At 37.4% G+C, this 19,898-nt stretch overlaps 1 protein-coding gene across 3 annotated transcripts in view; it reads left to right on the forward strand.

Annotated features, from left to right (window-relative positions):
- Positions 1-19,117, forward strand: part of Serpini2 (serpin family I member 2) — a 46,294-nt gene extending 27,177 nt beyond the window's left edge. For all 3 annotated transcript variants that reach the window (XM_042678924.1, XM_042678923.1, XM_042678922.1), the window contains exons 4-9: positions 1,096-1,290; positions 1,371-1,563; positions 8,236-8,333; positions 11,628-11,714; positions 14,236-14,325; positions 18,860-19,117. In XM_042678924.1, coding sequence (XP_042534858.1) covers positions 1,096-1,290; positions 1,371-1,563; positions 8,236-8,333; positions 11,628-11,714; positions 14,236-14,325; positions 18,860-18,936 — 740 coding nt within the window. In that variant the 3' untranslated portion in view covers positions 18,937-19,117. The remainder of the gene's footprint in view (positions 1-1,095; positions 1,291-1,370; positions 1,564-8,235; positions 8,334-11,627; positions 11,715-14,235; positions 14,326-18,859) is intronic.
- The last annotated feature ends 781 nt before the right edge of the window (positions 19,118-19,898 follow it).

Here is a 19,898-nt window from a genome sequence, read left to right on the forward strand (position 1 = left end):
AAAAGTATGCTGTTTCCTTCACTATGTTTTTGAGAGGTTTCTATATTTAATTCAATACTTTTAATAATAATAATAGTCTCAGCCAAGCATTGATTTTTGTTGAGGTATGAGCATTTTTGGCTAAGGGGAAGTTAGATCTGTCAATCCCAAATGTTTTCTTTCTCACAGATGCTGTCATTAATTAGCATGTTGGCATTGGGCACATTAATATTTACCAGTAAATGTTAAGTCCTATCAAAAACTTGTCAGTCAAGTCTGACCTTTAAATACAAGTTAGCAGAAATGCCCAAGTGACAAGTTAGCAGAAGTGCCAAGAGAGAATTTATAAATGGAAAGTCAGGTAGATCTGAGTTCAAATGCTAGCAAGCTACAAGTTAGACATCTCCTTGAAAATGTGGATACTAAGAAAATGTTCCAGGGTTACTGGAAGTTTTAATAGAAACAAATGTGAAGGTACAGAATACACCAGGCCCTTGATTAGTGGTGGTTTCTTTGCTTGCTTATTCATTATGCTATAGCAACTTATGATCTTGTAGGATGTCACTGCTCATGCACAACTTTGGGAAACCCAAGTTGAGATAGGGTAGTGAGGTGTGCTTGCAAGGACTCCATAGGAGGAGTGCACCAGGCTTCATCCTGCTCATGATTCTTACCTTGGAGACTGCTTGTTTAGGAAAAGAACCATACTAGCACACATTGTTTTTGCCCTTTTGGCTAAGTTTGGGTGAGCCATTAACCCTTCCAATATGGTAGACCTGCTAGATAGCCAGTACCAGTAAACATGAAGAAAGAAATATTTGCTCTGCATTCTTTCTGGCTGAGAAACAATGGCTGCAACTAGCCTCAAACCCAGAATCCATTACTCTGCCCAAATTTGCTTAAACAATTTCATTATCTCCTGTTGACTCCTAGCACAATCCCATGTGAACCTATCTCTTAGTAAAATACTCAATAACAGCCTTTTCTTTCCTCTCAAAATGCCTGGGGTTGTGTGATAAGGCACCCTACCTGAAACATTCCTGCCAAAACATTTTGCTTTCATTTATTCAAAGCAGTTCCACGGAGTCACAGTTGCATATTTCTTGCCCTTTCTAGGAAAAATTAAAAACCTGTTTTCAATGGGAGATTTTGGCCCTCTGACCCGCCTGGTCCTGGTGAATGCTATTTATTTCCAAGGGGACTGGAAACAGAAATTCAGAAAGGAAAACACACAGCTGATGAATTTTACTAAGAAAGAGGGTTCTGCCATCAAAATTCCAATGATGACGGCTCAGTTGAGGACAAAACATGGTAAGATGAGAAGCTATCTGATGTAATGCCTGGCTTTGGCTGTTGCCAAAATACTCAATATTTTGTATTTCTGGCTGCAGGTTATTTTTCTGAATCCTCCACGAAATATCAGGTTTTGGAATTGCCTTACAAGGGGGATGAGTTTAGTTTAATCATCGTCCTTCCTGCAAAAGATGTACGCATGGAGGAAGTGGAAAAACAAATTACTGCTGGTCAAATCCTAAAATGGTCCTCCGAGATGCGAGAAGAGGAAGTAGAAGTGGCCCTTCCTAGGTGGGTGGACATGCTCTGGTTCTTGAATTACAAATGGAATCCTATGGTCAATTTTTTGGCAGTTAACACAACCTACAAAGGATGATTACTTTAGGAAATAATGGCTATCAAATTTAATATTATGTTTCTAAGAGAGAGTGGAAGCTGTAGATGAAGAAGAATGTGTGCTAATAACCCAGGTCTCACTTCATCTTAACTTTTGCAAACACCACAGAGAGAGAGAGAGAGAGAGAGAGAGAGAGAGAGAGAGAGAGAGGATGAGACTGAATCTATCCATTGTTTCTAAATTCCCTTCCAAGCTCAGCCAGGCCATCATGGGCTGTACTTCATTCTTTCCATCCTGGTTTTTGTTTCTTTCTCTACTTAGCTAGGAACATTTTCAGTTAATCCTTTCTGTCAAATGCTCACCAACAGCTGTGATGTTTTTGTCTTCTTGTTTCTTTCCTTTAATTTTCCTTTTTTGTCCGTCGAGAGTCTTGAACTTGGGGCCTGGGCACTGTCTCTGACTTTTTTTTGGCTCAAGCTAATCCTCTATCACTTTGAGCCACAGTGCCACTTCCATTTTTCTGGTGGTTAACTGGAGACAAGAGTTTCATGGACTTTCGTGCTTAGGCTGGCTCTGAACCAAGATTCTCAGATTGCAGCCTCTTGAGTAACTAGGATTACAGGTATGAGCCACTAAATGCATGGCTTTGTTTTGTTCTTTTAATAAGCTACCTTTGCCCCAGTATGACTGATTTAGGGGGAGAAATAAAGTTCCAGCAAGCAGGTATTTCCAGCCTCATGAAGGTTGGAGCTCAGGATTCTTTGTTTTTCTGAAGAAATCACATCATACTAGAACATCTGTGACTCTTCTGTTCCTTCTCTATAACTCAGGGAATTGAACCACAAACACTCTACCACTACATTCCTGGCCCTTCAGCCTTCTATTCTTACAGAAAATATATCATTATATTTTCATATCTCTATTTTAATCAGTTCTCTGATATTCTGGTGTCATATGAAAAGGTTACCCTATATTTTTCTTGCATTTTCATCCAAATATTATCAAGTACCTCTTTTCCTCAAAGAAGTTTCATGCTTTTATTGCATATGGTGTATATTAAATCTTTCTCCTTCAATTCTTTCTCTTTTCCCATTCTCTTTCTTCCTCTCTCTTCTATCTCCCTTTCTCTCTCAATCTTTTGTTCTTTCTTCTTTTTTATGCCTTCCATTTCTTTTCTGTTCTCAAATAAAAATGTCCACTCAAGTTTTATCTCCAGAATTTTATCTTCTTATGCTCTCTAAGAAATATTATTTCCCCTATTCCTGTCTCTGAAATCTGATTCATGAACTCCAACCTCACTAGCAATTCTGTATCATCTCTATAGTTCCCTGGAGGTTATCTATTTTTTTCCCCAAAGATATTTTTTAGTTATTATTATGTGTCAAATGCTGAGGATGCAATTCATTCTGTGATAGATACCTTGCCTTCTAATAATTGAAATAATAGTGATAATTTTAAATCAAATTTTTATCTTTCCAAATTTAGTTCCTTCTTCCCCTCCCTTTCCCCAAAGGAAAAGAAAAAAAAAGCAGAATGTAAATTTGGGAAGTTCACTGTTTTTGCATAAAAATCCATACCATATATGGCCTGTGTGGTCTCAGGGGAATATCAACATAAAATGAAAATATTGATACTTATAATCAATCTATACTCAGTTTTGCAGCCTAGAAAATAAATGTACCAACAAAAATGGAGGATCCCCAATCTCAGCTGAAAACAGGAAATAAAGACTTATACCAGAATTCTCTTCTCTAGCACTTTTAGGGATTCCTGAGGGAATGCTTCATAAATCCATCCGGGCTTCTGTAGTCTAGAAACTTCTCTGCGTCAGTCTTAATTATCCTCTTCTCTAACCATCACCACCTCTCCCACACAATTACTCTCATGGCGTAGATTCACTTTAATTCCTCCAGGCTCCAGCTGTGAAGGATTGAATTGTGTTTTCCCAAACTGCGGCAAGGAAGTGCTAACACCCATATTCTGAAGGCGATTTTATTTGTAGATGAGGTCTTTATAGAAGAATTAAATTAGAGCGTGCTGTCCTTATAGAAAAGGTAAATTGGCACCCAGAGATGAACACAGCAGGAAGAGGACCTGAAGAGGCAAGGAAAAAAAATAGCCATATGTAAGCCAAGAAAAAGTGAATAAACCCATCCTTTCTTCAGAACTGCCCCCAAGAAACCAAGGAGGCAAATACCTTGTATTTGGACTTCTAGCGTCCACAACCCTGAAAGAATAAATCTATGTCTTTAGGCCTCTCAATTTGTGGTACTGCATTATGGTGGCCATACTAAGTAATATAAACAAAACTCTAGGAGAAGTCTGGTGATAGCAAAGGGTCAGTCAAGTAGAACGCCTCATGGTCTTCAAACAGAGAGGTGATATTTTGATAAAAATAAGATAGGTGAAGCGGCTGCATTAGTTTCTTAGAAGTGTATAGAATTTTGGAGTCTTTAATATACAGTTAACAGGCTGCGGAGGCAAGCCAGGAGACAGGACACAGAACATGATCACATGTGGCATTGAGTCCTGGGAGCTAGGCTGGTCCAGGCCTAAATAAGTCGGTGCAGGGGGCAGATTCTCAGAAAATTCCCAGTCCCAGGCAATAGACTGACAAATTCAGTAACCTATCAGCCAAGTGCCTGCCCCTGCCTCCAGGGGTCCGGGCACGCCCATCACCTGGGAGGCAGGTGATGGGCAGGGGTGTTTCTTTTCCCCAGCAGGAAGACAAGATGCCAGACCCATCCACCATGTGGCCAATATGGCACCAGCCAGACCTGCCCTCCTTACTTCAGAAGTACTATAAAAATAACAATACAAGGAAAGAAACCAATACAGACTATGTGATTTAAAACAACGGGAATCTGTTCTTTGGCACTTCATGTCTAAAAGTCCAAAGTCATTGGGTTCTTTGGGGTCACACAGTCACTGTGATTACAGGTAGCATGGGCTTTTGCTCTTCTTGTTCTGCAATAGGCAGCCATCCTAGGAGCTTCTTGGCTGGTAGATTTATGACCTCATTATTTATTCTCCATCGTTCTTGTCACCTGCCATCTGTCTTCACAGGGCATTCTCAGATATAATAAAGACACTAATTGTAGGTCGAAGGGCCCACCCTACTCCAATATGACCTTAGCCTCATGTAATGAACCGATTTCCAGCTAAAATCAAGTTGTAAGATGGTGAGTTTAAGCGTTCAACATATGACTATGAGTTCAGAGCAGAGATGTAACTCAACCAGTTACACATATGATACTAAACTCTGAGTTTCTGTTAAACAAACTTTTGTTTGTAACAGAATTTTAGGCCCTAATGAGAGGAATAATGATCATAAGATTGCTTGTTTCCAAGCTGTATTAGGATCATGTGACTGCTAAGTTATAGTTATTATTTACAAGATACTTAATCTTTCTTTGTTGATAATGCACAACTAGTTTAGAGTTAATTCAATATAGGTATACTCTAAAAGCACTACAGTGCTAGCTAGCATTTCTGATCTTTCTGTAACCTACTAGATATCTAATTTTAGATATTGTCTCATACTTGGATATCAGCTAAAATAATCTTCACACTTTGTCTAAATGCAATATGAGATCTTATAAATATCTTAGAAGTTAAACTTTGTTAGGTTAAAGAGTCAAATCCCATTCTTCCAATTTATCAGATTCCTCTGTATATACTAAAAAATAAAAATAAAACAACCCCCAAACCTTTCTGAGCCAGGATCTGGCGGCTCATATTGGTAATTCTAGCCACTCAGGAAGCTGACATCTGCAAGATCAAGTTCAAATACAGCCTGAGCAGGAAAGATGGGGTGAGGAGAGGCGTCCCTCTCTAAAATAGTAGTCAGTAAGCTGGACTGGAAGTATGGCTTGAGTGATTGATAGACATCAACTTAGTCAGATAAATGATTAAGTGAAAGACCCTGAGTTCAAGCCATAATTCCAGAAGAAAAAAGCTTTCTGAGAATATGCTAATATATAGTTAGAAAGTGAACATAGATCCAGGCATGCATGGTGGTGGTTTGTACCTGTAATTCCAGTGTTCCAGAGACTGAAGAGAGAGCATCATATTAAAACATTTTTAGGCTGACTGGTGAATTCCAGGTCTGTTTCATTAAAAAGAAGTAGTGATCATTTAGTCCATACAAATAAGGTAAACAAACAAGTAACTTCTATGTCTATAAAACTTTTTAACTTTTTGAAGGAGCTAACATGTATATTTAACTACCAAATGCTGTTGTTGTGTAGATTTGGTAAGGTTAGGTCCAGAATCAGAATAATGAAAGCCCATTCTGTATGAAATGGGATTTCACATACTGGGAGAGGAACACCTGACTTTTGTTTTTCAATAAAGAAGAACTCTCTCTGGGTTTAAAGAAGAGTAGACTATCCTAATACACAGAAAGTCTTGAACACCAGGAAGGCTTCTATGTTTAAACCTAAATTTGGGTTGTTTTCCTTCATTTTCTTCAGCTTTTACCCAGGTGAGACCTACTTTAGCACAATGGTTACAGTTGGAAATTTACTGCTATCTCTTAAGCAATTAGACACTGTGTGTCTATGCCAAAAATTCATTTCATAGTTATTTAATTGCTGTTTCTCTAGCTGCGTCTTTGTTGCTCAGTTATTTCCCATCGAAGGCTGTTCCTTTGACGATTTCTGTGGAGGATCAAGGAAAAGGATAGATTAAACACAGCCGCAATAAATATGAGCACTCACAGTCTTTAGAAGTGAGGCTACGTATATTGATTGAGATGGTGGCTTGGAATTACAGTTTGATTAGAAGGCAGTGGCATTCAGCACATTAACTTTGATTTCAAATGGACCTGAGTTTGAATCATAGCTCTACTGTCTATCTTGACTTTGAGCCTGGAAGTCAACTTTCTTAAAACTCTGCTCTCCTATGCATTCTTGATAATAAGAATGAGAATAAGAATTTTGTGAAAAATTAATGTTTTATATTACATGCCTAATTCATAGAACTGGAATTTTATCTATGGCTGTTTGTGGCTCCAATAATTAGGGAAGCTTATAACGATGGCAGATTATAATTTTATTAAACAGTTGAATGCATTTGTATTGCTGTAGGTTGCGTTGGACTAGATTATGAGCAGAGCAGTTATTTAAATGACTTTCCAGTGATGATTAGACATTATTAGAAGTTGTAATAAGTCTTGCAATATTCCTGTCATTATCTTAAATTTATTGCACTATTATACTAAAAATAGCTTAATTTGTAATATATTAGAATATATAGTTGTCACTTTGAGAGGTCCATATTCCATTCAGTTTAATGAGTATGATAGAAACAGAAAAAAAAAAACTCAAAAGTATGCTGCATTTTATATTTCTTAGTGAGAAGTTATAAGAAAGGATTGAACTCATTTGGCATAAATATTTGATATAAATAACTGTAGATATTAGCTCAGTCTATTCCAGAACTACAGATAGTGTAATCAGGAAATAGACGGAGATCAGTAAGTACCTGATATGGCGTGGTCACGGATTTGAGGAATTGTAATTAAGAAGCTTGTTGAATATTTGACTGCGATCTAATTAGACTGATTGCCCAAAGTAGTTTCCAGTGGAACCCAGGGCCCAGCAACTGTCAGGCCATAGACAGACCTCCTTAGTCAGGAGTGTCCTCTGATATAGGAAACAGATTCAGGCCCCAGTTGAGGGGGTGCTACATTCATTTCTTCCCTGTTGTTGGACAACATTTGCAATGTGCCTCTAGAATGCTCACTGATGATTTAAACATCTATAAAATAAAAAAAAGTCCTTGTTCTTTCCTCCTTGTATTTAAATGGGAAAATGAAATTCAGAGACTGCTATTTCCTGGATGTTACAGAAAGATCATAACTTGAGAGAATCTTTGAGATTCTCTGGCTAAGTACACTCTTCCTAGAACAAAGATGTGAGCTGGGTGCTGGAGTCCGCACTCAAGGCTCTTGCGTTAGAAGCACAGATTGCCCTGCCCCATCTCTTCTTTTATCCTTTCTTTCCTTTGAAAGGAAAGTTCCCTTCCAACCTCGCAGTGGTCTAAGCCTTTTCAACTCCTGCATTCGTGAAGGAAGCAAGTTACGCCAACTCTGAGTGGATGGGATGAAGGATAAGCCAAAAATGCCCCTCTGAACTAGTAATCCTCTTAGTATCAACAATGCCTTTCAGTAGCTAACCATCGTCTCTGAGGATTATCAACTCATTTTTCTGCCCATACTATGATGGACATTTGCCAGGAGCTATGTTTGATACGTAGTGAAAAACTTGAGTGCATTGAATGGTTAGAGAAAATCTTCACACTGTCTAGGAAGAAGCTAAGCAATGACAAGTAAGGACTGTTTCTTTGGATAATTGTTACTTCAAAAGCAAACAATCACACAAAAAAGAATATTCCATTCCAACTAACTATTTATTCAGAAGCAAAATTTTTTAGCAACTTCTTGCTGACGGATAGATCCAGTAAAAATGGTATGAAATTTGAGAAAATGTAATTTAGAGGAAGGAAAATATAATCTTATAATGTAATCTCTTCCAGGTAATTTATTTTATATATAAAAAAGCATTTTGCTCACAAATGTGTGCAATATTTCATGATTTTTCTTCTTCATTTTTTTAAAACAGATTTACCATAGAACACAAATTAGACTTCAAGGAAGCTTTGTATTCTTTGAATGTAACTGAGATGTTTAGTGGTGGCTGTGACCTTTCTGGCATAACAGGTAATGCGATAAATATCATTTATATTGTCATGTTGATCTATTTTCTTTACACGGGATTACCTGACTAATCTGAAAACTGAACGGATACTCAATCCCAGCAAACACATGCACTGGTAAATGTATATAGGACAATCATGTAGAGTTGTGTGTACTATTTTACATTTAAAAATTATCGTTCATAAAAGTGAAAATTTCCTAATTTTCATTTCCTAATGTAAGATAAGCATTTTAACCACACTTTCAATGGAACTAGGAAGGCAAAATGATTACATGGATTTTGTTTCTACCCTGCTTGTTTCATTTCCTTGTCTGAAAAATGGGAATTAAAACTTGGATTCTCTCTTGTAAGGAAGGCTTATAAATCTCTGATAAACCAATTTGAAAATATTAGTTCAGTGTTAGCAGAGCCCATGAAATAAGCAACCATCCACATGCTACTAGATAATGCTCGTAATCAGGGAGTTGCAATGCTCTGCAGAGCTGGCAGACTTAACAAGAGTCCTTTGGGCTAATGACAAATTGGAGATGGAACGTTCATACTAACTTGCACCTGGGGAATTGTGTCTGGTTAAATTGCTTGTGTGAACAATAGTGCCAACACAGTCTTTTAATCCTCTTCATTTATGGGAAGTTCTCACTCATTCATAAAACTGAAGAAGCCAGGCCCCATTGGCTCATGCCTGAAATCCCTTCTACTCAAGGAGGCTGAGATTTGAGAATCTAGTTGCAAAGCCAGCCTGCAGATAAGTCTGAGAGACTCTTTATCTCCAATTAACCACCAATAAAGCCAGAAATAGAGACATGGATTTTTTTCGTATTTGTATACAAATACCTGGACCATGGAGAGGTATTCAGATTGATTTATTCGCGCATCAATCTTGTGGGTAGATGAGCAGAATGAAGGAGGCTTCCTGGTAGAGATGGTGAGTGAGGCTCATGTATGTCAGTGATGTTTACGATTATATTCACACTGATACACCTACGGATTTGTTCTTACAGTGACAGACAGGCATTGAGTCCTTCACTACATTATTGATAAACCCAGCCACTTTCACACTCTTCTTCCTCTCCAACTTCTTGCTGGCTGTAGGAATCTCAATCAGTATACCTTAGGCATTCGATTAGGGACACACCCCACACATACCCAGCAATTTGTGACTTCTATATATCCTTTGACAAACAGATTCAAAAAAGTACCTTCAAAATGCTTCAGATGTGAATGTATGGAACAGAGGAGCCTTGAGGAGAGGCGAGAGTAAATGTCCAGTATTTTCTGTTTTCTACTGTTTTCCTCTTAGGTTACCAATTTGAGATGTTTCACCTATTTTGCTTTGTTTGTATGGCTTAGAATAGAATGACCTCAGCCACTGCAGATACTACAGACAGTAAGTTAATTCCCTGCCACCCATTATTACCATGTGTAATTAATATTCACTATAAGTTATTATCAGCCGGTCCAAAACTAGTGGTATGGGGCATGTGAGTGATTGAGATAATACTGTTTGCATATGTCACTCATGTGTTGTAAGTATAATATTTTAGAGGGTTAATTTGGGAAACTTTGGGATTCATGTTTGACTTCTCACAGTGCTGTTTGCTTCCATGTGATCTGTTATCCTTCTGAGTCTTAACTACCTATTTGCAATGAGATCCTGTGTCTTAATGACTCTTGAGAAATAAATACAAGAATGTATGCAGATTGCATTCTTTCATCTTTCACATCATAGACACATAACAGCTAGTAAATTACAAGTGAGGGAGGAGTTGCCCCTTAATCTATAATTGCCTCTCTTCCAGAAAAGCAATAGAAACCTTCTAGCTCATTCAATTTAATGAAAACATGCTTGGAATTCTCAAAGAAACGTAAGAACATAATTACCATTACAAAGGTGGAGAAGCTGGTAAGATGGCAGAGCTGCAGTTCTTGTTCTGAGCTATCATTTCTATGAGCTGTGGGTCTCTGAGGTCTACACCTTATCTACAGTGAGGAGGACAGCCACAGATCTGTGGCTCAGTTAGGGAAGCATTTGGACTGTGGCCATTGTGACCCTATTCCTCTCCAACCTACCTTTTGTCCTTGGGTCTTTTATTCTGTGTTGTACTTATAAATCTTTTCTTATTCCAGGCAATACAGAGTGGGTTTGTTTCATTGCCTGACCTTCAGACTCAATACTGGTGTATTTCAGTGAATCTATGCAAACAGTGTGACTGTCTTTTCTCTAGTTGACAAGTCTCTACCACAAGTTCTATTTCCATCCATTGATTTGCTCAAGTCTCGCTTCCTGCCAGCTGCCTATGTGGCAGGCACGGGGTGTGTTTTCTAGAGCATGTGTCTACTGATGCTTTCAGGAACATTGCCAGGTTTATTTCATCTCGCAAAGCCAGCTTATCATGACTTCTCCATCATCGCTTTGCTCCTCACTTATGAAGATAATCCCTACAAGGAACTATACCAGAAATACTCACACCTACATCAATTCCGCCAGGAGATACTCTAGCTCAGCTTGAATCCTCGCCAGAGCAGGATGTTATAAGACAGTATCTTACACTGAACATTTTTATCACATCTTAGTCCATCGTGCAAAGTGTAGCAGATGATACAAAGACTCCATGTTTTCATAGCCTTGCAAGTCTGAGAGAACATAAAATTTTGTCTTAAGTTCATATCAGAAATGACTGCAGGATTTTAAGTGCAAGTTGGCTTTGACTGCTTTCCAAATCTGGAAAGCCTCATTCTTTCTGCCTATCGATCACAGCTAAGAAGGAAAAGCCCCGTGTCTATTCAAGTATTTCACTTAAGGGATATCTTACTTGAGGCTTATATTTTTCTACTTTTACCTTTCACAATGAGGGAAAGTTGATCTCTTTCTCTATGTCAGATTTACTATAGCCAAATCTGAAGCACTTTTTTTTTTGTTATTCTTGGTCATAAGGCTTGAACTCAGGGCCTGGGCTCTGGCCCTGAGCTATTTTGCTCAAGGTTAGTGCTCTACCACTTTGAGCCACAGCTCCCCTTTCTGTTTTCTGGTGGTTAATCGGAGATATGAGTGTCAAAGGCACTTTTCATCCTGGACTGACTTTGAACCAAGATCCTCAGATCTCAGCCTCCTGACTAGGATTACAGGCCTCAGCCACCAGTGCCTGGCCTGTTTAAATTAGCAAACTAATTCAAGAGGAAAGAGTTCATTCTTTTGATTCCTCTTCTTTTATTGGGGAGTATAGTGAATCCAGCATGTAAAAAAGAATACTCTTGGTCTGAAATTTTAAATCCTTCTTTTGTGTGTTTTCCCTCAGACTCATCTGATGTATATGTTTCCAAAGTCATGCAAAAAGTTTTCTTGGAGATAAATGAAGATGGCAGTGAAGCTGCAACATCAACTGGTAAGACCAATGAGTTCTCAAAAAGCTAGGGGGAAAGAAGGGGAAAGAAGAGGAGAACTAATCTTTTTGGCTTACTCTCATCACATACTCTCTGCTGTGTAGCACAAGGGGAGAAGAAAACAAGACAATGTACGTGGAATGCTTTTCCCTGTTTATAGACTATCCAGTCATAGCATAACACAGAAAAGTAGAGAGGGGAAAGGGTTGGGGTAGAAGCTGAACATGGTTTATTGATATTTTCTCATTTGCAAATTGGAAACTCACAGAGGAGACACATGGAGACAACTTTTGGGACTCAAATAAGAAATCATTATTATTTAGAAATGCTCAGTCTTAAGTAATTGCATTTACTCATATTGAATCACATTTAATAGTATTTAATTTCAATTCCTGTTACACCAAGTGAGTCTTCATTCTAATTGATTCTTGATAGAATGGTGGCTCACAAAATTAGTGGCATATGAAAATCCATACAGACTGAGCTTTAAAATGATTAAATCAGTATGGGGGGGGAGGGCGGGAGGTAAATAGAAAATTCTAATATCTCTTAAAGTTTCTAAGCAAGACCAGTGAAGTTATCAGTCCAAGGTTAAGAACTGGCTTTCCATTGTGGCTTGTTGTCTGCCCTGTTATTCCCAATGCAGTCCATCAACCAGCTGTGGGCATCAGGGAGAATTTTCTAGAAATGCAGCTATCTCCAGTCTGCATCCATACCTGTGAGGTAGAATCTGTATTTTTCACTTTGTATTCTTCCAGAAGATCTGTGCTATATTCCATGTTATGAGCCATTCCCCTATACTATATTTCCTTAACAAATGACATTTTAAATGGTAACTATGCTGTGTGTAAGTAATACTTAAAAGAAATCAGAAGCTGGCTGCCAGTGGCTCACACCTGTAATCTTGCTACTTGGGAGGCTGAGATCACAGAGGTTCCTGTCTATAATTCCAATTATGTGAGAATTTATAGATGGAGGATCATATTTGGAGGACAGACCCTGGCAAAAATGCAAGTCCTTATCTGAAAAAATATATATGCTAAAGCAAATGGCTGAGGACATGGCTCAAGTGGTAGAGCACTTGCCTACCAAGAATGATTCCTGTATTTAAATTCCAACACACACACACACACACACACACACACACACACACACACACACACACACACACACACCCTTGATTTTAGGAAATAGACTATATCAGTCCTTGGAGAAATCAGAAGGATTTATATGGATGAGGTTTCTGGATATAGGTAATTTTTCCAACTTGTCTTACACAGCTGGAGGGATCTCTAAAGGTCACTGATTGAACCTCTCATTGCACAGTTGAAGCTGGGGTCCAGCTACATGGAGGGGTTTGGCTATAGTCATATTATAAATGGACAGCAGGGTTTGAACTGAAATCAGATTCCCTATCTTAAGGCTCTGAGCCATATCTGTTATTGCCCACTGCCTCCATTTGTAATTGTAGAATTATCTAGAACATAATCACCATTAAGGGAAGGAAATATGGATCCGTAGCATCTTGATCATCTGGATGTTCTGGATAGCCTGAGTATCTTGACTCTGAAGGATCTGCTCAGGGGTCGCTCAAGGACAAACTGTCCAAATATTCACTGCTAATCAGAACATGAGTAACTTTGATTTCTGATTTACTGCCCTCATCCAAACAGAAACCCACATCTGCTTGTAATCTAGTCAGCATTGGGCTGGCATTTTGGATAGAAGAAGAACTTTTAAGTCATATTACTAATGTTACATTTTTAATACTCTCAGTTCTGATTAATTCTATTTCTTTTCTGGATCTGAAAATTAAATGCAGAAAATCATTGATTTATCAGTAAAAAAGTACTTGATTTCAGTGGAGAAATATTTAACTTAGAAAGAAAAACCTTCTATACATCTCAATTTTCTCATCCTAAACACTGCCAGATGCCATAATGAAGCCACATGATATAAACTATTATCATAAATAATTTTAAGGCTAAAAAATCTCTGCTTCTAATTTTGTAATAAAAATCTTGTATACATTGACAACATAAATCCTAAAGATCATAGCTAACAGAATGATATCAAAAAAAGTAAGTGTAAAATAAGTAATTTCAAACTCAGATGTGATTACCATAAACCTGAAATAGAGAAAAGTGTTGCCAATATATCTGGAGATGAATTAAAAGCTGAAACATTACAAGAATAAATTACATGACGCAAATGAAAAGTGAGTGGAAAAATGACTCAGTAAAACATAACAATTTTTTTCAATGGATTCCATTAAATTGAATTGAGAATCTGGCTTTCATCTTTTGTCAATACAAATGCAAAGTTAGAATTATTACACAAAGGATCTAATGCCTAACCTTCTTCACTGTGGTTTTTTAAACTATTGCATTTTTTTCTGTGTTTAGAAAATGTTAGCGCCCTACCCTAAATGACCTTTCTTGTCTACAGAATGTATTGTGCCTATATCTTCCTTACAGATGTTTCCATGTGAATTGCTAAAACATGGCTGCCTCTGTTTTACAGGCATGCACCTCCCAGTGATCATGAGTCTGACGCAAACTAAGTTCATAGCAAATCATCCATTTCTGTTTATTATGAAGCATAACCCAACAGGTAACATTTTTTATTTTTTTGGAGCTATTGCTTAATTCTACTTCTGAAATTATTTGTTAAGTACACATTATATATTCAATGTTGTATTTTCAGAGTTGGTGAGAGCCTGGAATAGGAAAACAATAATAATGGCTTACTCCATGGCATAGACATCTTGTATTCCCATCTCTAAAGCAAACACTCTTCCTGGGTCGATATTTGCTTAAGAGAATCCAACTAGAAAGTGGTGGAGCCTGAGGGAGGTTAACTCTGTTTCAATGATACCACAATGAGGGTGGAAATGGCGAGCTATGGAACTGTGAGAGGAATAAATTTCTAGTTTATGATCTGCAGGGGAAAGTGGAACATCATTTCAAATGTCTAATCCAGGCAGCTGGTGGAAGAATGTCACAGTCAGATACAGAAGGGAGTAAAGAAGCAGCAGCACAATCCTTTGGCATTTGGCCCATTGCCAAGCTGTAAAAACCCAGTCTGTCTCCATAGATGTCTCAGCAATTGGTTTTACGATTAAAAAAAAAAAGAAAGAAAGATCTGAAAATAACATTTCAGGGGGGAGATCTTTAAACTTACACATAGGACCTTGTGGCGGACATAATGTTCAGGTGAGAACGGTAAATCATGGTGGTGCCATGTCTCATTCAGCCCAGAATTTGGCAAAATACCTAGTATCTCTAGAGGCTAAGTGTGTGGACCTGGTCTCAGGTGTGGGCTCCAGTTGCAGCTCATTTGACTATTAAGATAAATTGCTCATATATATTGGAACCTAATATGAATACTGCCCTCACAGAGCTAAATAAAAGAACATGTCAAGCCTGCAAAAACTATGCATACATTACAAATAATACATATAAATGAGTGGATCATAGAGGAAAATAAGAAAGGAAAACAAAACTTTATCTAGAGAGTGGTTCACAGGGAAATGAATCAGTTAATCTCAGAATCTGAATCTGTTAAATCAACTAGAAATATTGATATTGGTTTACTAGGAGTTATTCAATAACCTTAATTTTTTTCTTTAATTTAGCTTTAGAGAATTGTACAGAGGGATTACAATTCAGGCTGTCAGTTTATGAGTACGCTGCATCTACTATGCATCTTGATCAATTTCGTCCCTTTCGTCATTCTCCCCCATCTCTCCCCCCATCCCTCAATTTTCCATGTTTCATAGGATATACATTAAATATTATGACTGTATTCTCCTCCACTTCTTCCCCTCTTCATTTGTCAACCCACTACTTTGGCCTAACTCTCCCTCCCCCCACCATCTCACCACCCTCTGCCACATACTCCAATCTCTTCTCAATAGCTTTATGGAATTACTACTGGAAGCTATATCATGAAAACAGTGGGATAATTTCACTAACACCATGTTGAATCCAGTAGTGGGTGATGTCTACATTAAAATATTGTCTGAGCATGTTATTTGACTGACTCATCTTTAGCCTCTGAAGAACTCTCACTTGTTACAACTAGTAGATGATTACTGAATACAGAGAACAGAAAGACACGGCTCTACACTGGGCATCAGTGCACAAGTAAATATTTGTTGACATTTAAAATAATTCTGTTTGACCCTGTTTCCTAAGTGGATGGCCTGTGAGGTTATAAGGATGCATAATAGCTTTCTATAAAATAGCAGTGAAAATTCAAAACCCAAAAGAATCCATTTATTTTATTTGTGATAATGCTTGACTGTTTGACCTTATGGACAATTTCTATGGTTTTATGATCATTATTGTAATAAGACATTATAAACGTGGGTACTCTCTTAAAGTATGTTTAAAAATGAATGGCCAGTCATTTATTAGGAGCTGTAAATTGTGACATAAAGTATGGACTATTAAAACAGTATGAATTTAGTGATTTATCTATTTTTCTGTTGCAAATGAAATCAATAAAATTTTTAAAGCAGTAGAGATTGTGACTCACAGCACTATAGTTGATTATTAAATCATTTCTTGTTTTACATAAAATATTCTGTTGACTTTCTGAAATATGAAGCTAAGCGACTTTAGGTTTAGTAACACATTTTTATTCAAAATTAATTTTTTCTTTTGACCAAACATGTCTTCTTGTTTAAATTCTCTACACTACTTGGAATTTCCTACCAACTGAGTAGTTTATTGCAGCACATTTATCTAAAGCTCTAAGTTAAATTTCCAGGAAAATAGAGAACATATTTTTATTTTTCTAGACTAAGTATATAAGCCAGCATCTGAGTCTTTGAAAAAGAAACTGTAAAAGAGTCTACATGAAGTGTGCCATTTCTGAAAAATAAATGAATCATGATCTTGAAATTAAAAATACTCTACACATAATACAGTATTTTGTGTTTAGAACTCTTTCAGATTCCTTGTTGAAGGAAGAATCAGACTGCAAGATGTTCACTGAGAAATCTTTTATTCTAATCATTAGCTGTGGTTATGCTGTATATTTTAGTATCCAGAGGCAAAAAGTTGCTTCCATGTAATGGAGATGTTATATGATTTCTTAAATGTGGGAGACATCTTTGAAAGAAGGAGAAAAAGTAGAAAAAAATGATTTGTTTTAGCCTGCCTCCTAAAATCATTAGTGCTACATCAAGAAACATTTATTCCTTTACTCATTTGTTTGCTTGTTGAGTATTTACCTGTTTATTTTTGTGCCAGTCCCATGGCTTGAGCTCAGTACCTGGGTGCTGTCCCTGAACTTCTCTTTGCTCAAGGATAGGATTCTACCTTTTGAACCACTGCTCCACTTCTGGCTTTTTTTTTTTTTTTTTTTTGGTAATTTAGGGACATGAGTCTCATGGGCTTTCCTGACTTGGTTGGCTTTAAACTCCAGCCCTCAGATGTCAGCCTTTTGAGTATCTAGGATTACAGGTATGAGCCACTGATACCCAGTGTCTCTCAGAGACACTACTAATATATCCAATTTAGTAGTGACTTTGTTGGTGACTGAAGGCTCAATTAAAAATGTGGCTCTTCTGGGTGAAAGAAACAAGTGGAAGAGTCTAGAACAAATTGCATTTGTGTAATGCTACGCACTTCTGGGTATTTACATCTCAAATTATAATTTTCAATGCAAAGCTAGTATCTATTGAATTGTCTTAAAACAATTCCCTCAAAATATTTCTGAGAAGCATTTCATAGCATGGCATTACACAGTCACTTCTGGTTCTTTGTGTGTGTGTGTGTGTGTGCTGATCCTGGGGTTTGAACTAAGAGTCTGGGCACTGTCCATAAGCCTTTTGGCTTAAGGCTAGAACTCTACCACTTGAGTCACAGTTCCATTTTCACCTTTATGGTGGCAAATTGGAGATAAGAGTCTCATGGGCTTTTCTGCCTGGGCTGGTTTTGAATGGTGATATTCAGATCTCAGCCTCCTGAGTAGCTAGGATTACAGGTAGTAGCTTTCCTGCTGGTTCTTAGTGTGACTAAATATATTATCCATCAAAAGGTAACTGTATTTTCCTATCTGAAAAATAGAGGTATTTATCTTCTTTCTTCTTCCAATAATCATTTTTATATTTCCAGTAAGATGTGGTTGATTGTAATGATTTATCTTCATAAATAAGCCAGATATGGCCCAATTTTTTAAAAAAGGAAAGAAAAACAAGTAAAATTGGTTGGAAATTGTATCTCATATCATTGGTTCTTCAAAGCAAGTGTCTGACTCAGAACTGAGTCAGTAACAAGTTATTTGAGAATAGGATTCTTCTATTATTACTTGAGAGATACTCGTGTATCATTTCAGTTATGTTTAAAAAATTTGAAATTTATCATTTAAAAAAATAACCTTAACTATATCTAAGTAACATAAATGAACAACATCAAAGTGACAATGTTGACCTTTGACCTGGACCCACAAATAACTTTGCCTTCCCAGTGGAGAAGAGGGGTAAATAGTTTTAAAGCCTGTTGTTGTTGTTGTTGTTGTTGTTGTCATTATTATTATTGTGTGTGGTGGGGGTGTCCTCTAGTCCTTTGTCTCTTCTAGCTTGTAAACACAGCTGGAAACAGGTGTTTGCATTTCTGCTGTATGCTCCATCATCTGGGTGAGGATTTGAAAGCACTAATGGTATGAAAATATTGTCTTTAACAGGGAAGTGAGCTTTGATTCAGGGCGCTGTGTTTTTAACCCGGAGGCTTATCTTCTGTGCATGAAAGGAAGATGGCTGACTCCATACATCCCAAACTCTACTGCGCCTGTCACCATTTTATTACGCTGCCTTTGCTGGTGGAAGCTCTATATTTAGAAGCACACTTCTCTCACCTTTTTTTTTGTTTTCTTGCAGAAAAAAAAACAAAAAAAAAACCCACCCCAAAACTGACATATTAGTCATGACAAGTTGTTGTGTTAATCTCCCTCCTCCCAATTACTAGAAAATAATCCAATAATGACCTAATTATATCTTTTGGTTAAAAGATGATTTTGTTTTTAGACATTGCTTCAAGAGGGAAAATGCTCCATGTACTTCAAATTACAAATAAAAAAATAATGATTACTATTTTCTCCAGAAATTCCTAACATACATTATTTTCCCCCATTCTAGAATCAATTTTGTTTATGGGGAGAGTGACAAATCCTGAGCTACAAGCAACCAAGGGAAGAGATTTCAATTCATTATGAATGCAAGGCTCAAGCTCTGAAAACAAGACAAATCCTTGGAAAATTGTTGATCGATGTAATATCATTCCCAAAATATTTTCTGCTTACCATTTTTCTGTGTAAAGCCATGCCCTTGTATTTTGGTATGCCTGCAGGCCTGTATTCATGAAGAATTAAAATTAGATATGCATATGCGTTCGTACATTCTAAAGTTTCGTATTTTCTAAAGTTTATGTTAATCAAAAGTGGTAAGCTTATATAAATAATTGTTAGGATGTTAAACCAATTGTTAGCTATCAAGCCAAAGCTATGCAATGCCTTCCATTTCTAGAAAGCTACATCATTGGAATCCCCTACACAGAAGCTTGTGGCAGACCTTGGGGAGATAAATTTACAGAGTGGTCATGGTATATGAGTCTCTGGGATATAGATTAAAACGCAAACACCCAGATGGCACCAGTGGCTCATGCCTGTAATCCTAGCTATTCAGGAGGCTGATAGCTGAGGGCCATGGTTAGAAGTCAGCCCAGGCAGGAAAATCCAAGAGAATCATCTCAAATTAACCACCAAAAAGCTAGAAGTGGAATTGTGATTCAAATTGTAGAGTTCTAGTCTTGAGCAAAAAAGTTCAGGGACAGGTTTCAGGCCCTGAGTTCAAGATCTAGGACCAGTACACACACACACACACACACACACACACACACACACACACACACACACACACACACACACACACACAAGCATAGATATCTAGGGCAGGGGGTATGCTCAGTGGTATAGTTCTTGATTAGCAAGTTTGAGGTCCTGAGTTCAAACTTCAATACTGTTTAAAAACTCCATAAAATAACAACAACAACAAAAACAGAAATAAAAACAAACACAGAATGATCCAATGTGTGACAGTAAACAAACTAGATATTTTGCTAATCAACAATTTCTATATGGTACATTTAATATGTCTTGTTTTAATACTTTTGGACCAT

This window comes from Dipodomys spectabilis, unplaced genomic scaffold, assembly GCF_019054845.1.
Source record: "Dipodomys spectabilis isolate Male_0828 unplaced genomic scaffold, ASM1905484v1 ptg000050l, whole genome shotgun sequence".
NCBI classification, from domain to species: domain Eukaryota; kingdom Metazoa; phylum Chordata; class Mammalia; order Rodentia; family Heteromyidae; genus Dipodomys; species Dipodomys spectabilis.